At 36.4% G+C, this 23,372-nt stretch overlaps 1 protein-coding gene across 1 annotated transcript in view; it reads left to right on the top strand.

The window, feature by feature from the left end:
• LOC141571778 (putative elongation factor 1-alpha-like 3) overlaps nucleotides 1-21,648 on the top strand; it is a 63,557-nt gene extending 41,909 nt beyond the window's left edge. The window contains 4 exon segments of the mRNA XM_074333919.1: nucleotides 16,546-16,693; nucleotides 20,779-21,258; nucleotides 21,261-21,461; nucleotides 21,464-21,648. Of these exon segments, the coding sequence (XP_074190020.1) occupies nucleotides 16,546-16,693; nucleotides 20,779-21,258; nucleotides 21,261-21,461; nucleotides 21,464-21,648 (1,014 nt within the window).
• Nucleotides 21,649-23,372: the final 1,724 nt, after the last annotated feature.

The following is a 23,372-nucleotide window of genomic DNA, read 5'->3' as shown; positions in this document are numbered from 1 at the left end:
TTTAATTTTCTTTCAAGTCCTATTTCTATGATTATAAATGTAACAGCTTATTGTAACAATTGCAGAAAATTATAAGGAACTAATCAAAATCATATATAGAGGCACGTGGACAGCACGGAAACTCATTTTAATGAAAGCAAGATCTCGGGGAAAAATATAATTCTTGTCAAATTGACTCCTTCTCTACTATCTCAGAAAAAGGTTTTCTAAAATTATATAAAGATTGTTGCTACTTTCAGTTTTGCTTATAAATTCTTCTTGACTCCTCTGATGCTGTGTAACGTAGGTTGTTCTTCAGATTATTTTTATTTTAATGAATAGTCAAGTTTAAACACATTTATACTATACAATTAATGGGATTTGACTGCATTGTCCGTTTTGAAAACATTTGCTAACTTGGCATAGTCACTTTTTACTAGAATTATTTCTACATACTACATGATTTCCCTTATCTCTGCCTAGCCATGCTACAATTTTAAAAAAATAATCTGTTAGTGAAATAATGTGTGCAGAATATCTAATTCCATGTATGTTACATAGTTACGTGCACAGAAAATGCTAGTTAATATTCACATTCTTAACAAAAATGTAGGATTTTAACTTAGTAGCACTTCTGCAAATGAGTGATATAGAAATAAATAAGACAGACCTGAGTGGCTTGTAGGTCTATCATTTATTAACTGCCGAAACAAGTATAAGCAACGACAATTTTATGAGCTTCCTTATACATAAAGAAGAGAACATTTTCTTATAAATCTCAAAGATTTGTATTAACTGAATAAAATATATGAAAGGTGTAGAAAATTCCTTAGCACCGTTGGCACTCAAGTATCAGGTTCTCTTTCCTTCCGTTCTGTATTTGTCCATTCCTTTCTCCTCAGCAGAGAAACCTGCTGTTTTATAGCAAATGGAATAAATTGACTTTAAGGACCATCAGGATTGAGACTGGTTCATTGCTGCTTGCCCAGCTATAGTAAAAAGTACAATTGGGAGGAAAAAGTAGAGTGAATGAATGAATGAACTGCTCACACACTTGCTGCTTTTATCCCAAGTCTATGGCATCAAAATAGAAGGATGGTGAGGACAGTCAGAGTGATGTACCTAGATATATTAATTATACATTACTGCATGACAAATTACCCAAAACTTACTGGCTTTAAACAATAAACATTATTATTGCACCGTTTTTATGGGTCAGTATTTCAGGTGTGTATTAGCTGTATACTTCCGGCTCAGTGTTTCTCATGAGGTTGGCCCGGGCTGTGGTCTCATCTGAACTCTAGTGTGTCACTGTGTGTCTGCTTTTGAGCTGGCTCGAGTGGCTATTGGGAGGCTTCAGTCCCTTGCCATGAGAAACTTGGTACAAGACTGCTGCATGACATGGCAGCTGACTTGACCCAGGAAAGGATCCACTGGGTGTCTTAACATAACAGAAATTTATCCTCTCACAGTTCTGTAGGATTGAAATCTGAAATTGAGGTTCAGTGGGCCATGTTCTCTCTGAAGGCACTGGAGAAGAATTTTTCCTTGTTTCTTCTAGCTTCTGAAAGTTGCTGGCAATTTGCGGCATTCCTTGGCTTGGAGATGCATCATTTCAATATCTGCCTCCATATTGATGTGGCCTTTTCTCTGTGTCTCTGTGTCATCTTTTAAGGACACTAGTCATGGGATTCGGCCCACTCTAATTCAGTATGGCCTTATCTTAACTTGATTACGCTACAAAGTCCCTATGTCTAGTCACAGATTTAAGGCTTCAAACTGTGGAATATACTTCTGGGTGACACAATTCAGTTCTTAACAGGGGTAACAGGGATACTTTGGCACATGTATACTTCCTGGGCTCTTCCTCAAACTACCCACAGGTGCTGAATTTTGGCAAGAACTTTTCTTGATAATCGATGGCATTGTTCCTTCTGCATGAGTTTATCTCCTAGTAATGAGACCAAGGGAGAAAGTGAAGATGACAATAAATCATGCAAAGGACTTCAACTAGAAGCAAAACTGTCAGTGTAGGATGCTTTCCCATTTGTCACAATGAGCGAAAAATAGGCCCATGGGTCTCTCCTGCGTCATTTGGATCAGCAGAGACCAATCAACCAATTTCTGACACTCTGTCTCTCAACTCTTACCTATACAGCAATATGTACATTCATAGATATCCATAATAAGAGGAAGCACACAGAAAATAATCATTATGTATATGACGAAATACAACAATTCAAAGGAGAGAAACATTATGAAAACTCACAATACATAATTCCCCCTGAAATAGAATTACTCTAAGAAACAGGAGGAAAAAAAATAAACTGCTGATTAGTCTTTTAACTAAAAATATTAAAGAGCATTCATTTTAAGGGGGACAAAACCTGAGATCAGATAAATTCAAAAGAAAAATTTTAAAAAAACCTCTATTCTGCATTAACACTTAAAGAATTTAAAGGGATTTAAACAAAATTAAATGAGAGAAAAAGTGAGATCTACAGATCTTGGAAATACAAATTAATGTTTTATAGGTCTTTCAAATTAATGGAAGAAACATTTCCAGTAAAGCATAGAACACAAAGGCTCACAAAGTACCAATTAAAATAAATAAATTAGTAAACAATTTCTAATCTACATTTTTTAAATTTTAAAAAGAAAAAACCTCTTGATATCCAATTTTAATTAAACAAGCTGTTCTTAGACTTTTCTTTATTACTAAATAGTACCTATACTGTTGTAAATTGGTCTATTTGTTCCAATGTAAGATTTCCAAATTGTTATTCATTTGTTATGCAAATCAGAGAAACATAATATTTCCCATCGGAGGGTGCATAAAGCCTAAACAATGGACCCTTCTTAAAAAGATGTACATTTTAGATAACTGAAATAATAAACTAATTCAAGAGTGTGGAAATATAGTAGGGAAAATGTTAACGAGACCAAATAAAGTCAGTTATATGAAGAGTAAATTATAAATATTTGCTTATAGAAAACCATGCAAAAGTTTTTTGAAAGAAAATTGCATAATTTGATATAAATAATGATGCTGTTTATTAAGGGCTTATAATGGGTTAAATACTTTAATTATATAATCTCACATAACAATTTGGGCCTAAAAGCCAAGATAATAGTAATGAGATAAGAAAATTGGTAGGGGAAGTAGAAGAAGGAATGAGAGAAAAAAGACAAGCTAAATTTCCTTTCGCAAGTACAGTGAAGACAATATATATTGTTTTTTTTCCTTGTGTTGCCAATTAGGTAAAAAATATATTTTATATATATATATATATATATATATACACATATATATACACATATATATACATACACACACACACACACACACACACACACATATATATTATACCGGCAATGCCAAAAAAATGTATACACATGACTTGTATCCATCTTTTATTATTGGTATATGTTGAGTATTACAATTTTAATATAGTTTTTTCCTTTCTTAAAATGTGTATACATTTCTTTGGCACCCTGTGTGTGTGTGTGTGTGTGTGTGTGTGTGTGTGTGTGTATTATATATATGTATAATATGTGTGTGTGTAAAAACAATTAGACTCATACATTCCAAATCACTATGTCAACAGAATATTAAGGTAACAGTGCACCTTCTCTTTTTTTCCTCAGAGGTACCTGGTTGTTGCTAAGATGTTTCATTCTTAGATGTTTCTGTAGCTTGTACCTCTAGTCCAGCTCAGACGTAATGAATAGTAAAGATTAATTTTCATTAAGTCAGGTTAATCTTCAGCATGGCAGAAAAATGACCCTGGCTAGGTAATCTGTCTGAATGGGACAAAAATATTGAGTTATATCAAGCAATTAAAAAAAATAATTACTAAAACCTCCACAGTGCAAAATCCAGGAGTCAAGCAAATGGAATCCAATGACTGCAAACCAGTTAGCATAAAATATATGGAATTTTGAATAGTGAACCAATCTATTTCTGGTTAGAACTGCATTTAAAACGTCTCTAAAGAACTGATAACTGTAAACTATGGTGGAGATTTTATACTACTCCAGTGTCCAGAAATTTTATGTTGAGGATTTCAAATTATTTATGTTACATATTAAATATGATGCTTTAGTTTATTGTCAGATGAGGTGAAGAATGGCTAGCTGTTATCTTTGGAGTCAAACATCAACTCTAAATGAAGTTTTGTTATTATTTTTATTCTTCAGTCACCAGTTGGGTGGAGCCTTACAGCCATCCTGGTAGAAAATAGTTTTTAGAATTCATCTTCCATTTCTCTCTGTTGGTATTAAGTCTATATATATATATATATATATATTTTTTTACTGTTGGTTTATTATATGCTGTCTTCTTCAATCTCTGAGGATAACTCTAGATAACTGAATAAGAGAAACAAGGTGGAGAGATGACTTCTTGAGATGAGACCATGAGCAAACAGGGGAATGTCTAAAATTGGCAACCTGAGCCAAGAAGTGCAAACTTTTTCACCTTATTCAGAAGAGAGCTACTCTTTCTGTTCTTGTAAGAAACATAGAGATGGGTGCCCCTCACAACTGAAATTGGAATTTAGTGGGAGCCCCAACAAGGGCAGAGCTTTGGAATGAGAAGATATGGGTATTGGAACTATTTATGAAAGTTGATTAAAGCAGTCAGAATCACAGGATACCACATAGATTGTAGTGAAATAAAACCCAAGTGGCAACTTCATGAATAGTGGAGATAAGCTAAGGTCCATCTACAGTAAAGATACACAAAAGAAAAGAAATCCAAGTAAGAAAAAGAGGACTTTAAGAGGTAGGGGTCATTTAGACTTCAAGGAGTAATTGCAAAACTAATGAGTTCTAAAGACAAAAGTTCTGTTTGGGGACTAGAAATTTATGGTTGTGATTTAATCCTTTTGAATCTCCAGCACTTAGTATGGTGTCTAACATGCAGTGGATACTCATTAACATACATGAATCCAAGTGTAATATGTCTGCAGTGTGAACAGGTGGTACTACCTGAGACAGAGTATTATCTGAAGATCCTGTAAAAATTGTTAAACAGAAAACTCATTCTAAATGAAGTCAAGAATCCAGAAGGGGGCGTTCTCATGCCCTATGTTGATCTCAGAGCCCAACAGGAAGAACTCTTTGTGTATAATAATAGCTCTCCCAACTTCATCTTCTGCTCTCTAAAAGTTTCCGCTTTTTGATTTCTCAGGACAGGCAAGTGGTTCACCATTAGATCACATGTTCCAAATTGCAATTCTTTGTTCCTGAAAAAAAAAAAAAAATCATTTTGTTGGAGAAATATCTGGCGGCATATTTGTTTAAAGTCAGTGTATTTTGGTGGGCCGGACTGTGATCCAGAGAAGACCTCTGACAGCTCTGAGGCTGGAGAGTGAGGAGGTGTAGCACTGAGCTCACTACTCCCTTACTAACTCTAGAGCTTGAGGGTAAACCTTTCTCCTGAATCTAAGCCCTGACTCTCTTTGCATTTCTTGTTTCATTTTGTTTTATATTGATATTCAATATTATTTTATATTAGTTTCAGGTGTACAACATAGTAGTTAGAGACATATAATTTATGCAACATTCCCTCCGATTAGTCTAGTACCCACCTGGCACTATTCATACTTGTTACAACATTATTGACTATGTTCTCTATGTTGTGATTTACATCCCCATGACTATGCTGTAACTACCAATTTGTACTTCTTAATCCCTTCATCTTTTTCACCCAGATCCCCAACCCTCCTCCCTCCTAGCAACCATCAGTTTGTTTCCTGTATCTATGAATCTGGTTTTGTTTTGTTTGTTTGTTTATTTTGTTCTTTAGATTCTTCATATCAGTGGGGTCATATGGTATTTGTCTTTCTCAGTCTGACTCATTTCACTTAGCATAATACCCTCTAGGTCCATCCATGTTGATGCAAATGATAAGATTTCATTCTTTTTTATGGCTGAGTCATATTCCATTATATATCTATATCTATATCTATATCTATATCTATATCTATATCTATATCTATATCTATATCTATATCTATATCTATATTGGGTAAAGAAGACATTATATATATATATATATATATATATATATAATGTCTTCTTTACCCAATCAATCATCTATTGAGAGGCACTTGGGTTGCTCCCATATCTTTACTATTGTAAATAATGCTGCAATGAACATAGGAGTGCGTATCCTTTTCGAATTAGTGTTTTGGATTTCTTTCGACAAATACTGAGGAGTGGAATTTCTGAGTCATAAGGTAGTTCTATTGTTAATTTTTTGAAGGACCTCCATCCTATTTTCCATAGTGACTGCACCAATTTGTAATTCTATCAACAGTGCATGAGGGTTCTGTTTTCTCCACATCCTTGCCAAATATGTTGTGCTGATTTATTGGTGATAGTCATTCTGATAGGTGTGAGCTGATATCTCCTTTTGATTTTAATTTGCATTTCTCTGATGATTAGTGACATTGAGCATCTTTTCTTATGTCTATCAGCCATCTGTATGTCCTCTTTGGAGAGATGTCTATTCAGTTCCTCCAACCATTTTTTTAATTGAATTGTTTATTTTTTGGTGTTGAGTTGTATGAGTTCTTTATGAATTTTGGATGTGAAACCCTTATCAGATGTATCATTGGCAAATATTTTCTCCCATTCAGTAGACTGTTTTATCGGTTTTTGGATGTGAAAAAACTTTTTAGTTTGAGGTAATCCCATTTGTTATTTTTTCTTTTGTTTATCTTGCCCAAGGAGAAATATCAAAATCAAAATAAAAAATTACTAAGGGTAATGTCAGAGATTTTTCTGTCAATATTTTCTTCTAGGAGATTTATTGTTTCAGGTCTGATATTTAAGCCTTCACTCCAGTTTGAGTTTATTCTTGCAATGGTGTAAGAAGGTGGTCTAGTTTCATATTTTGGCATGTATCTGTCCAGCTTTTCCAACATCACTTATTAAATAGAGTGTCTTTACCCCATTGTATATTATTGCCTCCTTTGTCATAGATTAATAACCATATAAGCTTGGGTTTATTTCTGGGCTCTCTATTCTGTTCCATTGATCTATGTGTGTGTTTTTATGCCAGTACCATGCTGTTTTGATTACTATAGCCTTGTAGTATAGTTTGGCATCAGGTAGTGTGATAACTGCAACTTTGTTCTTCTTTTTCAAGATTTCTGCGGCTATTTGGGGTATTTTGTGGTTCTGTATAAATTTTAAGATTATTTTTTCTAGTTCTGTGAAAAATGCAATGGTGCTTTGATAAAAATTGCATTGAGTCTATAGATTGCTTTGGGTAGTATGGACATTTTAGTGATGTTACTTCTTCCTATGCATGAGCATGGTATATACTTCCATTTATTTGTATCTTCTCCAATTTCTTTCTTCAGTGTCTTATTGTTTTCCAAGTACAGATCTTTTATCTCCTTGGTTAAATTTATTATGCAGTATTTAATTTTTTGATGCAATTATAAATGGGATTTTTCCTTAATTTCTCTTTCTGACAGATATTAGTAGTGTATAAAAATGAAACCAATTTCTGAATATTAATTTTGTTTCCTGCTACTTTACTGAATTCATTTATCAGTTTTAATAGTTTTAAGGTAGAATCTTTAGGGTTTTCTCTCTATATATAGTGTATCATGTCATCAGCATATAATGACAGTTTTATTTCTTCCTTTTCAATTTAGAAGTCTTTTTTTTTGGAGGGGGTGCTGTTTTTTGTTGTTGTTGTTATTTCTTTGTTTGTTTGTTTGTTTTTCTGATTGCTGTGGCTAGAAGTTCCAAAACTTTGTTGAATAAAAGTGGTGAAAGTGGGGATCCTTGTCTTGTTTCTGATCTTAAGCAGAATGTTTTTAGCTTTTCCTATTGAGCTGATGTCATTGGGTTGGTGCAAAAGTAATTGTGGTTTTTGCAATTATTTTTAACTTTTTAAACTGCAATTACTTTTGCACCAACCTAATAGCTGTGGGTTTGTTGTATATGGCCTTTATTATGTTGAGGTATGTTCCCTCTATTTCCACTTTGCTGAGAGTTTTTACCATAAATGGATGCTGAATTTTGCCCAAAGCTTTTTCTCCATCTATTGATATTATTTTTATTTTTAATTTTGTTTGTGTGGTATATCATGTTAATTGATTTGTGCATATTGAACCAACCTTCATCCCAGGAATAAATCCCACTTGACTATGGTGTATGATCTTTCTAATGTATTGCTGAATTAAGTTTGCTAATATTTTGTTGAGGATTGCTGCATCTATGTTCATCAGCGATATCAGCCTATAATTTTCTTTTTCATTACGTCTTTGTCTGGTTTAGGAATCAAGGTAATAATAGTGGTGTCATAAAATGAGCTTGAGAGCTTTCTCTCCTATTGAATGTTTTTGGAATAATTTGAGAAGGATAGGTATTAATTCTTCTTTGAATATTTGGTAAAATTCACCTGTGAATCCATTGGATACAGGACTTTTGCTTGTTTGGAGTTTTTTTTATTACTGATTCAATTTCATTAGTAGTAATCAGTTGGTTCAGATTTTCTGTTTATTCTTGATTCAATCTTGGAAGATTATATGTTTGTGGGAATTTATCCATTTCTTCCAGATTGTCCAATTTTTGGGCACATGATTGTTCATAATATTTTCTTATAATCCTTTGTGTTTCTGTGGTGTCACTTGTGCTTTCTCCCCTTTCATTTCTGATTTTATTTATTTGAGTCCTCTCTCTTTTTGTCTTGATGAGCGTGGTTAAATGTTTATCAATTTTGCTATCTTTTCAAAGAACCAGTTCTTGGTTTCATTGATATTTTATATTATTTTGTTAGATTCCACTTCATTTGTTTCCACTCTGATTTTTATTATTTTCTTCTTTCTACTCACTTTGGGTTTTGTTTGCTACTCTTTTTCTACGTCCTTTAAGTGTAAGGTTAAATTGTTTTTCTTGTGATTTTTCTTGTTTCTTGAGGTAGTCCTGTGTTGCTATGAATTTCTCACTTAGGACTGCTTTTATTGAGTCCCATAGATTTGGGGTCGTTGTGCTTTCATTTTCATTTGTCTTTAGCTATCTTTTGATTTCTCCCTTGATCTCATTGTTGGCCCACTTATTATTTAGTAACATATTGTTTAGCCCTCAAGTGACTGTGTATTTTTCTTTTCTTTTTTTTTTTTTGTAATTGATTTCTAGTTTCATACCATTGTAATTAGACAATACACTTGAAATGATTTCAGTATTCTTAAATTAGAGACTTGTTTTGTGGCCTAACATGTGGTCTATCTTGGAAAATGTTTCATGTGCACTTGAAAAGAATGTATATTCTGCTGCTTTGTGGTAGAATGCTCTAAAAATATCAATTAAGTTCATCCAGTCTGTGTCATTACCTTGTTGATTTTTGGTCTGGAAGATCTTGTCCATTGGTGTCAATGGGGTATTGAGGTTGCCTACCCTGATTATATTACTTTTGATCTCTCCCTTTATGTAAGTCAATATTTGCTTTAAATATTTAGGTGCTCCTACGTTGTTTGTACAACTGTTTACAAGGGCTATATCTTTTTGTTGGATTGATCCCTTTATAATTATGTAATGTACCTCTTTGTCTCTTATTGTAGCCTTTGTTTTAAAATCTATTTTGTCTGATATATGTATTGCTATCCCAGCATTTTTTTTCATCCCATTCACATGAAATATCTTTTTCCATCCCTTTACTTTCAATCTGTGTGTGTCTTTTGATCTGAAGTGGGTCTCTTGTAGACAGCATATGTATATGTCTTGTTTTCTTATCTATTTAGCTATCTTATGTCTTTTGATTGGAGCATTTAATCCACTGCACTTAGCACCCTCAAGTCTCAGGTTTAGTCAAACACACTAACAGTATTATTAAGATTAAATGGAAAACTTTACAGAGGCTCTCCAACTACCTTTGCCAAAAAATTGCTGTTGCTCTCTCTAAATCTCAGCTCCACCCCCTTTGGAATACATAAACTCTTACCCTTTGAGACAGTCACAGGATTCCCACTGCACCTGGCTTCTGCCTCTTTTATCATATTCTAGTAGAACAATCTTTTCACAGTGTGCTCCAGGGAGATGGAGACCTTCAGCCACACACTTTTCCACCTGGAGGTTTTGTCTATTGAAAAAGACACCTCCAGAAAGATGCTTTTCAATCTTGCTGGAAAGGTCCTGATCAGATACCACTAACCAACCACTGTGCAGCCTAACTCCAGGGAATAGACCCCTGGATTCATCTGACACATTTTAAAAAAGCACCTAACCCTGACTTGACCTGCATACCATCTGGTGACTTGAAGGTAAAGATTTTCCCCAAATTGAAGCACACATCTGATGAGAGAGCTTTCCCAAGATGTCTAGGCCAGGCCTACTGAAAGTTGTCTGCAAACCTTTGTTGCTGACTTCATACTTCAGACTATCTCTATTGCTAATGATCTTAGCAACATATGGACTTTAGATAAAATGTACCAGAAAGTTCTCCCTTCTACCACACCTTGTTATTCAAACGTGACCATAATAGGTTTCTAATTTGTGCACCTTACCTTTGATGTGGGACACAACACCCAGGAAAGTCCTTTCCTGGCATTGAGTGACAAAGGCTGTTGAAACCAGAAAAATCTGACCCTTGATCAGCAATGCTTTCAGAGAAAGCTTTTATCAAAAGGGGGAAATGTAAAAATTAATTAAAAAAAAAAAAAAAACTCATTTAAAATGAAATCAGGAGACCAGAAGGGGGTGCTCTCATGCCTTACACAGATCATGGAGCCCGACAGGAGGAACCCTTTGTTTATAATAGCTCTCCCAACTTCCTCTTCACCTCTACGAAAGAGTTTCCACTCCTTTGTTTCTCAGGACTTGCATTGTTTGCCATTAGCCCCCATGTCCTGAATTGCATATCTTTGTTTTTCCCAAATAAACCCATTTTGCTGGAGAACTATCTGGCTGTCTATTTGTTTAAGGTCAACAATCCTTTCTCAGATATAAGTGAATTAGTAAATCACCATCTTGTAAAAGTACCAACCAGAACCAAAACACACAGGGTTAGTCAGGCTTATCACACATATCTTAGAAATTTCCTACACCACAGAAAGGTGTCTAAGAAGGGGTCCTCAGGAATGCATATCTAGCCATATCAACTTTAGTGCAGATGTCTATGGTACTGTGTAAGGTTTTCTATACTTATTCAATTTTACTTACCCCAGAATAGTACCTTGTATTAAAATTTAAAAATAAATAAATGAATAAACTCTTCTAAAACCTAAAACAACTTATGCTTATTTCAGAGAGCCCTGCTTGGGGGAAATCTGGAGAGCCTCTTATTCTAATCTGCAGGCATTAAGTTGGGGTTCAAATAACCCAGGTGGGAAAGTAAGAGATGGGAGTTAGGAAAGAGAAGCAAGTAGGTCAAAACCTGAGTACCTGGAAGAAAAAGCAGTGAACTTTCAAATAGCCCCATATATGAATCAAACTGAAGTATTATTGCAGGAAGCCTGCTTTGCTCAATAAATATGCAAATGTGTTTTCACTTCCCTTCTAAAAATTTTTGTGACAATAAATTAAGGGATGGTGATTTATTTGATTGTTACAGTTGTGAGGATAATAATTAGAATTATATACAAATAATTATGATCCAGAAATATGCTTAGTGATATAGGCATTGAAACCCCTTATGCTTTATTTTCCTTTAATATGACAGAAATGTTCATAAGAAGGAAGGGGCACTCAACAACAAAATGTAAATAACTTGATTTAAAAGTGGGCAAAGAGGCTGGTTATTTGCATTTTTTTCTTTCAGATCCATTCTCTGTCCCACTTCTGCCCTGTTCTGCATTGCAGGAAAATGCATTTCTCAGGCTCCCATCTCACACATCATTCCTTACCATGTCCTGCAAGACTCTCTACCTCCCCTAGCTCCTTCTGATTTAGCTACACTAGCCTTTTGCTATTTTTGGACACAACAGCTAACTGCTGCCACAGGACCCAGGCACTTGCTAACCCTCAGCCTGGAAGCTTGTCTCCCAGATATGGGCATGGCCAGTTCTCTCCCTTTCAGGTTTTAACTCAAAGTCACTTTCTCAGGTGCTTTCACTTCCCATCCTTGGTCACAGTATCTAAAACTTGACCCCCACTTCCAGACACTTTCTATCCTGCTGCCCTCTTTATTTCTCCTCAGTATAATACCTACCATCAAAGAATATACTATAGTCTACATTTTATCTTGTTATTATCTGCTCATCTACTAGAATGTAAACTCAAGGCAGGGGTTTATTTCTATATATTTTTGTTATTACTGAATCCCCAAAGGTTAGAATAGTACCTGGCACACAGTAGGCATTCTATAAATATTTGTTTAATAAGGAATACGTGATGGCATTGTTTGTCATAGCAGGGAGTAGGTGAAACCTGGTATCGACCTTAGAGGAAATAAAAATAAAATGGACTAAATGAGCACACAGCAATATGGCAGACCATAAAAATGGGCAAAGGATAGATTCAAGTCCATCTTTGGCATTGCTCCAAAAATGATATACAAATGTCCAACCAGCATATGAAAAGATACTCAACATCACTAAAAATTAGGGAAATGCAAATCAAAACCACAATTAGGTACCACCTCACACCATTATCATGGCTACTATTAAGAAAAAAGCAAAAGCTGGTGAGGATGTGGAGAAATTGGAACACTTGTACTCTGTGGGTGAAAATGCAAAATAGTACAGTTGCTTTGGAAAACAGTATGACTTGTCCTCAAAAAATTAAAAGTAGAACTACCTTAATCTAATTCTGGGTCTATAACCAAAAGAATTTAAAACAGGGTTTCAAAGAGATATTAATTTTGCACACCCATGTTCACAGCAGCAGTATTCACAATAGCCAAGACTTGGAAGCAATACAAGTGGTCATTGAAGGATGAATGAAAAGGCAAAATGTGGTATTTACATACAGTAGAATATTATTCATCCCTACAAAGGAATAAAATTATGACACATGCTACCACATGGATGAATCTTGAAGACATAACATAATGTGAAATATGACATTCACAAAAAGACAAATACTGTGTGATTTCACTTATATAAGTTATCAAGAGTAATTTACCCAACTCAGGTTCATAGAAACAGAAAGTAGAAAGGTAGTTGTCAGGGGTTGGATAGAAAGGGGCAATAGGGAGTTGGTGATTAATGGGTATAGAGTTTCAGTTTTGCAAGATGAAAAATGTCTGGAGATTGGCTGTACAAGAATGTGATTATACTTCACATCTGACCTTTACATTTAAAAATGATTAAAATAATAAATTTTATGTAATGAATTTTTTTTTTACCAAAATGAAAAATAATAAAGAAAAGAAGAAAGGGATGAGTTAAGCCTATTCCAAATAAATATACTACTGAGACATGATAATTTGTGATTCCTGGTGACAGTAGATGGCTTCCTTTTAAGTATCCCCTGTGTGGTATTTAGAGCCACTGGACCAGATATTATTATGCTAAACTCATCAGCAGATGCCAGGCATCCTGAATGATTGCTTTAAGTATGTGGCATGGAGACCCATGCCAATAAATAGTAAAAAGGCATGACCAAAAATAGTGAGATAAACAAATTCAAAGGTCTGCATGCAGATTATGGATTTATCTTTTTATTAGAATTCAACCAATTAGCATCTGGTAACTAAAATTCTCCTCTTGTTTTGAGGATGAATGAACTTTAGCTTCTAGCACATAAGAGGGGTGGGAGGTAGTTGTTTATTTGAAGAATCAACCATGTAACACCCTGCCTGGTTCCTACTAGACCTGGCCTAAGCATGCACAGTAAGTCCAAATTTACTACCTGGTGAAGTTCCAGCTCAGGATGAGGAAAATTACAGAGGCTTACAGAGAATTAGAGAGAATTCCAAGAGGAAGAGGGTAGCTAACAGAGCCGCACATCTTAAGGGTGGCAAGTCCACTTGCTTTTCTCGTTAGTACTTTTGGAAGAGGAATTTGTCTTCTAATTTTACACAGTGGTTACAACTTGGCTTTGAAAGTGAAATTCCCTCCTAGCTGTTTGATTAAATGCTTGGAAGACAGGGAATATTAAGAACTTACTTAGAACTTTCTAGGGTCACAGGAAGAACTCATTCTGTTGTTGTCCCCCTCCACGTTAAAAGAAAAACCAGGTGACCCATTTTAGAGGGTGATCACGTCTAAGAGGCTCACTGGCCTCTTTTCGTGTTAGTGGGAAATGTGTGTTTCATAAAGAAAGTATAATCGGGTTGCACGTCGAGTGTGCTGTCAATCCTACAGCCTGTCCGGAGTAGGCCTAACCTAGTTTCTGCCCACCTTCTTGATTTGGCCCTGACAGTCTAGTTTGGCCTAGAACATTGCCTAGAAAGTCTCCAATATCCCCAACTAAACTCTGTAATTCCAGGATAACCTGTTTGGAATGAGATTGCCAGGGCCGCTTCTAATCCCAGCTGGCCTTGTCCCTGCATCTTGCCTTAAAGTTAAATTGGATAGAGGTGACAAAATACTACTCTAACTGCTTAGTGTTAGAGTTTTAAATTTGGAGGGCCAAACATTTTGGGGTTCTGGTCTGAAAAAAAAAAGAAAGATTTTCAACAGAAGAGCACTAATGGAACTCCATTGATTTGAGTACTCTGTTGGATCACGTTGAAAGACCTCTCTACCTAGGAGACTACTATATGATTCCCTAACAAGAACAAATGTTGGAATGCGTAGGCTTCTAAAGGCTTGAGAATCCATCCCCAAGAGGTAATTTGTGAGGTACCATTTGGGCATCGTTCTGCCCCACCAAGGACATGAGAGTTTCAATTTACAGCTACCTTAATTTGCAGCTTCACTCTTATCACCTATTAGATTTGTACCAGAGTTTTCTTTAAGTCTCAATTTCCTTATATTTAAAATATGAATGATACTATATCATATGTAATTTTAGTAGTAATGTTGGACACACATTAGATGTGCAATATATTCCTATTTCCTTTTCTTCTGTTTTGGGTTTTTTTTGTTTGTTTGTTTGTTTTTGGTTGTTATTGTTGTTTTCTTTGTTGGATTTTTTTGTTAGATCTCTAGGTAAATTTTTAGTTGCATGTCATATTTCCCCTTTAATTGATAATGTTTATGAATATCACCTAAACATCTGGATGGATTTATATTTGTTCTGACATCTGTCTCTCTATCCTGCCCATCTTTTAGGGCCCAGATCAAGGTATCGCTCCTGACCAATCTCACTTATATGAGTCTTGTTCTACCTGTGACCTTGACAATCACAGCTGGGCACTGATGGGCTACTGTCCTTGGATGGCTGAGACTAAGAAAGGCTAGAGCCTACAACTCGCCCTGCCAAGTATGTCAGGGAAAATGCTGGAGGGCATTTCCAGCTGCACGCCCACTTGCAGGGTCAGTAAGGAGAGGAAGACCTCAGATACATGGGGTTGATAAGGCTGTCAAGGAAAATGCTAGCAAGCAGGAGGTAGGAGGGAGGTCCATGATAGTTGATTCTAGCAAAGAGTAATCAAGAAGATAGAAATAGAAAGATATACAGTACAGGCAGACTATCAGCATTAAGATGTCAAACAGGAAATTTCAGTCTCCTTCACAGTAACAGGTTTTAGTTCATGTCCATGGTAGAGAAGACATTGCCACACTCATTATCGAGATGACCAAGGCAGAGAGGCAGGCATAGGGGGACAGGGTCCCTGAGGAACCAGGAGGACATCCAGGTTCTGAGACTTAAATCTAAGTTCAGATTTCGAAGTATAGCAATGCTCACCTTAGGACTGTTCATTAGAGATGAAAAACAAAATGGCTGGTTAGTTGACTAGGTTGTCAGGTCTTCTAGTTCCTGTATCTCTCTGATCTCTATTGACTTACAGTCATTTAGGTATATTGTTCCAAAGCAAAACACTTATTCTCTATTTTTTATTTGCATCCTTGATTATGGAGTAATCTAAAAGCAGAGACTATGTCTTGTCCTTTAAATAATGAGCACCCACTAGGTGCCCAGTAAATTGTTGGTGCAAATATTAGGTTGGTGGAAAACTAATTGCGGTTTAAAAGGTTAAAAATAATTGCAAAAACTGCAATTACTTTTGCACCAAACTAGTAATACTGAATTGTAGCTAAATTTCAATCAATTCACTGCGTATAAACAAATTCCTTTTATCTGTGCACTGTTTTTCCTCTCAGAATTTACCTGTGAGATCAAACTCTAAAGCAAAAGATTGCACATCTTTCATGACATGGACTAGGAGGAGAAGAGTCCTCCTGAACTTCTCTTCAAACACAAGCAGCAATTTAATTTCCTCTTTGGGAAAGTGTTGAAGCAGTTTTATTGAACTAGGGCAGCCTATTTTTCTAAGTGTACATGTTCCATTCTGGGCAAATTACTGTTTACACTTAGATGCTTTTGAAATATATACACGTATCTATGTAACTGTGCGCTCCCTGAGCCCAGCAGAACAGAAAGAAACAGAAAAGATTCTACATCGTCCTGGACCTTCTTGCCTTGTCTGCTGTTAGTGACTATTAACTGCAGCCCCCACAGCACCATTTATTGGGGCATTTCTCTGCTTTCCAGAAGCTGCTACTTGGAGCTGGGAACAAAAGACCTCAAAAGGCAGGCAGCAGCCCATTTTCCAGCCCAGCAAAACCATTATCTGCAGAGCAGATTTTGACAGCAGCTTCAACAGGAGTGATTGAAACCCATGTACCAGGCTGGTGCAGTGGTGAGAGCAAGGTGGCTGCATTCTGAAGAAAACAGGAAGGTGCCTCACCCCTTGTGGCAGCACCTTCACCAAAGCAAGGTTTAAATTAACTTGCTAAACCAAGGTCTAGCATGACTCTGTAAAAAAGGCAAGGATTGTCCTATACATGTAGTGCTTTTAAGATATAGCCAACTCAAAGCAATATGCTTAAGAATATACTCCATAAATGTCTTCAATAATCATGGATTATAATATATTAAAATAAAAATTATAAATAAAAAAGGCTATTACCTAGGTAACCTTGCAGACAGCGATGCTGGCCAAACATGTCTCCATGTCCTGTCACCAGATCATCTGAGCCCAGACCTGCTTCTTAGCTATACTTCTACCCTGCTAAAATATAAAGAGGTGAAGTTTATATCTAACTGGGCTGTTGTCCCCAGTCTTCTGGGTGACCTCGTACAAAGGACTCTCTGGCCCACAGTCCACATTGTCCCTTCAAAGCTGTGAACTGCCTGTCCATTCTTAGTACTTGGGGACCAGGACACCCAGCACGGGATGGCACTGATGACAAGCTACACCCTCCCTCAGCTTTAGTTTTCCTCTTCATACGGGTTACTTTCTGGTTCCTTGGTGGGCTTAGGTTCACATTTATCTTTTCCAATGAGGAATCCTGCTTGAATAAGTGAGTGGTGAGTATCTTCACCCTCCCAGTGACAGCCGGCTGACCTGTCTCTAAGGCCCAATCTCACACCACTTCCCCTAGAATTTCTAAAGAAACTCCATGTGGACCTAGAAGTTGAAAAAGGACAAATGGAAAAGGAGAAAGGATCTTAGGCTGTCAGCAACTTATATTCAATGATACAGGATTTGGGATAAATGAATATGTCTGTAGTTAGGTGGTAGTTTCCTGAGAATGAAAAGTGATTGAAAAAATCAATATGTTAATAAGCTTCTTTTTGTAAAAACTTGGTTAGTTAGGTCATTTCCGTACATCACCTTATTTGTAAAGGTGGAAAAGCAGAAACCTGGGTCAATAATTGGGCTACTTAAAATTATGACCATTGATCACAACATACATAATTGTTTTTGCTTCTATAATTGTCAAAACACACTTGGTTCATAATTATCACAACATACATAGATGGTTTTCAGCTCATTACCTACTGACTTCTTTCAACAATATGGTAACAACCTTTAGTACGTGCTGAGATGTCCCTAAATTTAGTAAGTAGATATTGAAACAGATATCCACTATTACTAAACCTATTTCAGTGTTGCTGATTTGATAGTAATATGCACAGAATTACTGTGTTACCTCGTTAATTGAAATTCACCCTGAAAGGTCAGCGCAGCTGAGATGCTTGTTAAAAGCAGATTGTCAGGCCCCACTTACTGTCTTCCAAAGCTCTGAGGTACACTGTTCAAGTTCTGTCACCCTCATCTGCAATGCTCTCTCCTCTCCAAGGAAGAGCTACTTGAACCTTATCTACCTTCAGGAACAACATTATTGAATTGTGACCTTCATTGTGTTGATTTTGATTTCACAACAAAGCAAAAATCACCCAGTTATATAGCTATGAAAATGGGAGCTGCAGTTCATATGGCGTCTATTCATTAGATGTTATCTATGAAACTTTTATGAAAGAAGTTTCAATCTAGTGATTCTTTCTTTTTATTTTCAGCTGCTTTGTTTGTACATATGATAACTGAGGTATTAAAAGAGCTAAATATTTCAGATAGCACTGTTTGAGCTATTATAATTGGCTTCTCTTTGGTATTCCAGGGATGTCCTCATCCCAGACCTGTGGATAAAATATAATTTCATTGGAAGTATCTGTATTGTTTCTTGGGGTATTGTGGTTAGAGCAGTGAAGGAGCCAATTGACTGAGTCTCAGTCTATTTAATTTAGACTCCTGCATTCATCTCTAGACTCCAACTACTCATCCAACTTGCTTTATGTTTCTTCATCCAAGCTCAGTCTGGAGGTCGGCTCAATTTGTCCTCCAACTCTTCCCCGTATTTAGTATCACTGGACCTCTACTCATGCTTTTTCCAGTACTTAACAGACTGCCTTCCTTGCTTATATAAATTACAATTGTTCTACCCTACAGCAAACACTGTTCTCTCTTGAGTCTGCCAGATTTATTATCTATAACCTATATTATTTTGTTGGCATTTAATCATATTTCCATGCATTGCATCTCTTGCATTATTTAGCTTTTTAACATTCTATAAACTCTGAGTGCAGAAATCATATGTTCTATTTCTTTGTTTTCACCCACAGCATGTAGGGCATGCAAATCATATATAGTTAAATGGCTATTCACTGTTTTACCTCTGCAAATTATATTTCAATTCTGAAAGATTGATAGCATTTAAACAGGCTGTTAATTTTGGGGAAATCTATAAGATTTTATGAAATATAAAAAAGAAAGTCATGCTCTTGAATATTGTTATAAATTTAAAATGTCCAATTTCTTTAGAAATCATAAACATGATGTTTTTCACTTATATTTTTATGTATTTTGAAAATATATGCATATGGATTGCATAGGTTGCTCTTCATGAATAAGATTTTTTCCTCTATAAGATAACACAGATCTTATAAAAATTCAAAACATCTTCTCTCCCTAAAGGGAAGCTGATATCTGTTCTTAGAGGTTGGTACTCAATCCCACAGTAAAGAGTGGCTTATTTTTAGTGATTTTCACATCTGCCTCACGTTGCTCTTCTTTTATTTCACTTTGTCCTTTTACTCCCCTGTAGATTGTCTGGAGATTTGAGAATTTCCTGTAGTTGTGCCTGATGTTGATATTCCCTACTGGTTATTTAGCTTCTGCTAATAACACTTTGATCTCTTTTAGGTTTCTTCTACCTCCTTTTAGTCTTTTTACCAAACAAATCTCATCTAGTATTTAAATTATTTTTATGTGTTTGGAAAAAAAGGATGAGAAATGTAATTTGTCACTCCTGGAAAAAAGAAACAAGGACCACTGTCGTAAACATATAAGGTACCGAGTACTAGACCCTCTTCCTCCACTTCAGCGACAACATTTCTCTAAAACCAAACACAATATATGATTTCTGAATTTTTTCTAAGCCATTTATTCATATTAAAACCTTAGCAGAATATGAAGTGAAAGAACTTGTATTAATGTAGTAAATTTGTTATACTGCAAAGAACAAAATTACTTAGCATAACAACCATTCTACAAAATTCAAGCTGTATTATCTCAGAGTATATGAAGTTGGCCAAACAGAGACATCTCCTGCTCTAGGAATGAATGATTAAGGGTAATAGTACTCAATACAGAAGACAAAGGACAACTGAGTAAGCAATAAACAAGTATTTAAATGAGATATGCAAAGCCTTAATATTAAGAATAAGTTTGTAACCATGAAAATGTTATTGAGACAAGGTATGCCATTAGAATTATGGGAAATCCATATTGAAGTTGGTATTGTTGGCTGAGGTAATTGTTTCTTTGTCAGTTTGAAATTCAAGGGTTATTTAAAATTTCGTTAGATTAAGGTGGGCCAAAGTTACCAACTTCCCCTTAGAAGATAAATAAGTACTGAGAATGTAAGGTACAGCAGGATGCCTATAGTCTATAGTGCTGTATGCTATATTTGAAAGTTGTTAAGAGAATAGATCCTAAGAGTCTTCATCACAAGGGAAAAACCTTTTTTTTTTAATTTGTGTCTATACGAGATGATGGATGTTAACTAAGTTTATCGTGTTACTCATTTCACAATATACATAAGTTAAATCATTATGTTGTACACCTTAAACTTATACAGTGCTATAGATCAAATACATCTCAACAAAGCTGGGAAAAAAATCATGAGCTTTAGTCATGGCTAATATGTTCGAGACCTTGATAGTAAGAGTAGTCTCCTCAGTCAAGAGGGGCCACAGCAAATAAACCTACCCAGAGTCCTGTGGATTGAGGGGAAGGCTTGGTATGGTGAAATCAGTGCCATTCACTGAAAATAGGATCTGGGATGTGAAAATACTATGCAGAACTTTTTAGAAAAAAAAAAAGTATTCTAGGTTTGCTGCCAGAACACAGGTGTCATGAAAAGCACTGCTAAATCTAAGCCACAATTGGAAAGGGAAAGACCCATATCAACATTGTTATTACTAGACACATAGATTCTGGCAAGTCTACCACTACTGGTCATCTGACCTACAAATATGGTGGGATCGACAAAAGAACCATTGAAAATTTTGAGGAGGCTGCTGAGATGGGAAAGGGCTCCTTCCAGTATGCCTGGGTCTTGGAATAACTGAAAACTGAACATGAGTGTGGGATCACCATTGATACCTCCCTGTGGAAATTAAGTATTAAGTATTATGTGACCATCATGGATGCCCCAGGACACAGAGACTTGATCAAGAACATGATTACAGGTACATCTCAAGCTGACTGTGCTGTCCTGATTGTTGCTGCTGGGGTTGGTGAATGTGAAGCAGGTATCTCCAAGAATGGGCAGAGCCAAGAGCATGCCCTTCTGGCTTACACACTGGGTGTGAAACAACTAATTGTTGGTATTAACAAAATGGATTCCACTGAGCTGCCTCCAGCCAGAAGAGATATGAGGAAATTGTTAAGGAAGTCAGCACCTGCATTAAGAAAATGGACTACAACCCTAGCACAGTAGCATTTGTACCAGTTTCTTGTTGGAATTGTGACAACGTGCTGGAGCCAAGTGCTAACATGTCTTGGTTCAAGGGATGGAAAGTCACCCATAGAAATGACAATGCCAGTGGAACCACGTTGATTGTACTCTGGATTACTTCCTGCCACCAACTTGTCCAACCGATAAGCCTTCGTGTCTGCCCTTCCAGGATGTCTACAAAATTGGGGGTATTGGTCCTGTCCCTGTGGGTGTAGTGGAGACTGGTGTTCTCAAACCCGGTGTGGTGGTCACCTTTGCTCCAGTCAGTGTTACAACTAAAGTCTGTTGAAATGCACCATGAGGCTTTGAGTGAAGCTCTTCCTGGGGATAATGTGGTCTTCAAGGTCAAGAATGTGTCTGTCAAAGATGTTCCTGTGGCAATGTGGCTGGTGACAGCAAAAATGACCCACCAAGGCAGGCAGCTGGCTTCACAGCTCAGGTGGTTATCCTGAACCATCCAGGCCAAATCAGTGCTGGATACTCACCTGTGCTCGGTTGTCACACAGCTCACATTACTTGCAAATTTGCGAAGGAGGTAATTGATGGTCAATATGGGAAAAAGCTGGAAGATGGCCAAAAGTTTTTGAAATCCAGTGATACTGCCATCCTTGACATGGTTCTGGCAAGCCCATGTGTGTTGAGAGCTTCCCTGACTACCCTCCTCTGGGCCGTTTTGCTGTTCGTGACATGAGACAAACAGTTGTTGTGGTGTCATCAAAGCATTAGACAAGAAGGCAACTGGAGCTGGCAAGGTCACCAAGTCTGCCCAGAAAGCTCAGAAGGCTAAATGAATATTATCCCCAATTCCTGCCACCCAAGTCTTAATCGGTGGTGAAAGGACAGTCTCAGAACTGTTTGTCTCAATTGGCCATTTGGGTTTAATAGTAAAAGATGGGTTAATGATTATAATGCATTGTAAAACCTTCAGAAGGAAAGGAGACTGTTTTGTAGACCATTGTGTGTGTGTGTGTGTGTGTGTGTATGTGTGTGTGTGTGTGTGTGTGTGTGTGTGTGTGTGTGTGTGTGTGTGTGTGTGTGTGTGTGTGTGTGTGAGAGAGAGAGAGAGAGAGAGAGAGTTTTTATCAGTTTTAAAAATCAGTACTACTTAAAATTCTGTCACAGAATTTTAAGATCCATTAAAACAGAGTTTAATGAGAATCTTCTGTGTTGTTTTGCTCAGCACCTTAAAATCCTATAGTACTACTTAGGTAAAAGACTTAAAAAGAGACTTGTTTATAACCAATTTCTGGTGTTATATCTGCTGAAGCTTTATAATTTGATAATTCTAGGTTAATCTTTTTTACTGGGTGGGAACTGTGGGGTTCTTTTCACCTTGCTTTAAGGGGAAGAATCATCTGTTTACATAGTGAAAAGCTATGGCAGGGGGTCTGTTGGTGCAACACCTCATAGGTTAGGACAGAGAAGCAAAGAGTTACTTTGTTTACATGTAAACTAGTTTACAAAGACCAAATTCTGTAATACTAAAGTATGTATGTTGCATATAAAATTTTGTGTAGTTACATCAGTATTGAATTAATTTGTTTTTATGTCAAATTTTAGTTTACCAGTTAGTAGAATGTGAATTCTCACATTTACAATACTGAGGTAGTTTAAAGAACCTAAAATGAGGCTTAAATAGTATTCAGCACTGTCTTGCTACAGCTAATTGTATCCAGATTCTAGAAAAAAATAAATGATACCAGAAGTTGAAAAAGAAAAGAAAGAAAGAAAATACTGTACAGGAAAGAATTAAGATCTAGCTCTGTAAGTTCAGACAAATGCTCCGCCCAGAGTGGGTTGTGTGGCATATTTGGTAGAATGCTGGTCATGAGACCCAGGAGGGAGTGGGCACTGTTAGACAAACTGCATCTTAAGCAGGAACCGTTCTTAGAAGAAAGACAAGGAAAGAAAGCTGTAGCCCCTACATAGCTGTGGGGACAGAACCCCAAAAAGCAGTTTCCAGGCTCTCGGCCTCACATAGAAAGGTGTTGGCTCAGGTAGTAAATGGCCATC

Source organism: Rhinolophus sinicus, linkage group LG05 (genome assembly GCF_036562045.2).
Source record: "Rhinolophus sinicus isolate RSC01 linkage group LG05, ASM3656204v1, whole genome shotgun sequence".
In the NCBI taxonomy this organism is placed as follows: Eukaryota; Metazoa; Chordata; class Mammalia; order Chiroptera; family Rhinolophidae; genus Rhinolophus; species Rhinolophus sinicus.
This window is presented reverse-complemented; position numbering and strand designations above follow the sequence as displayed.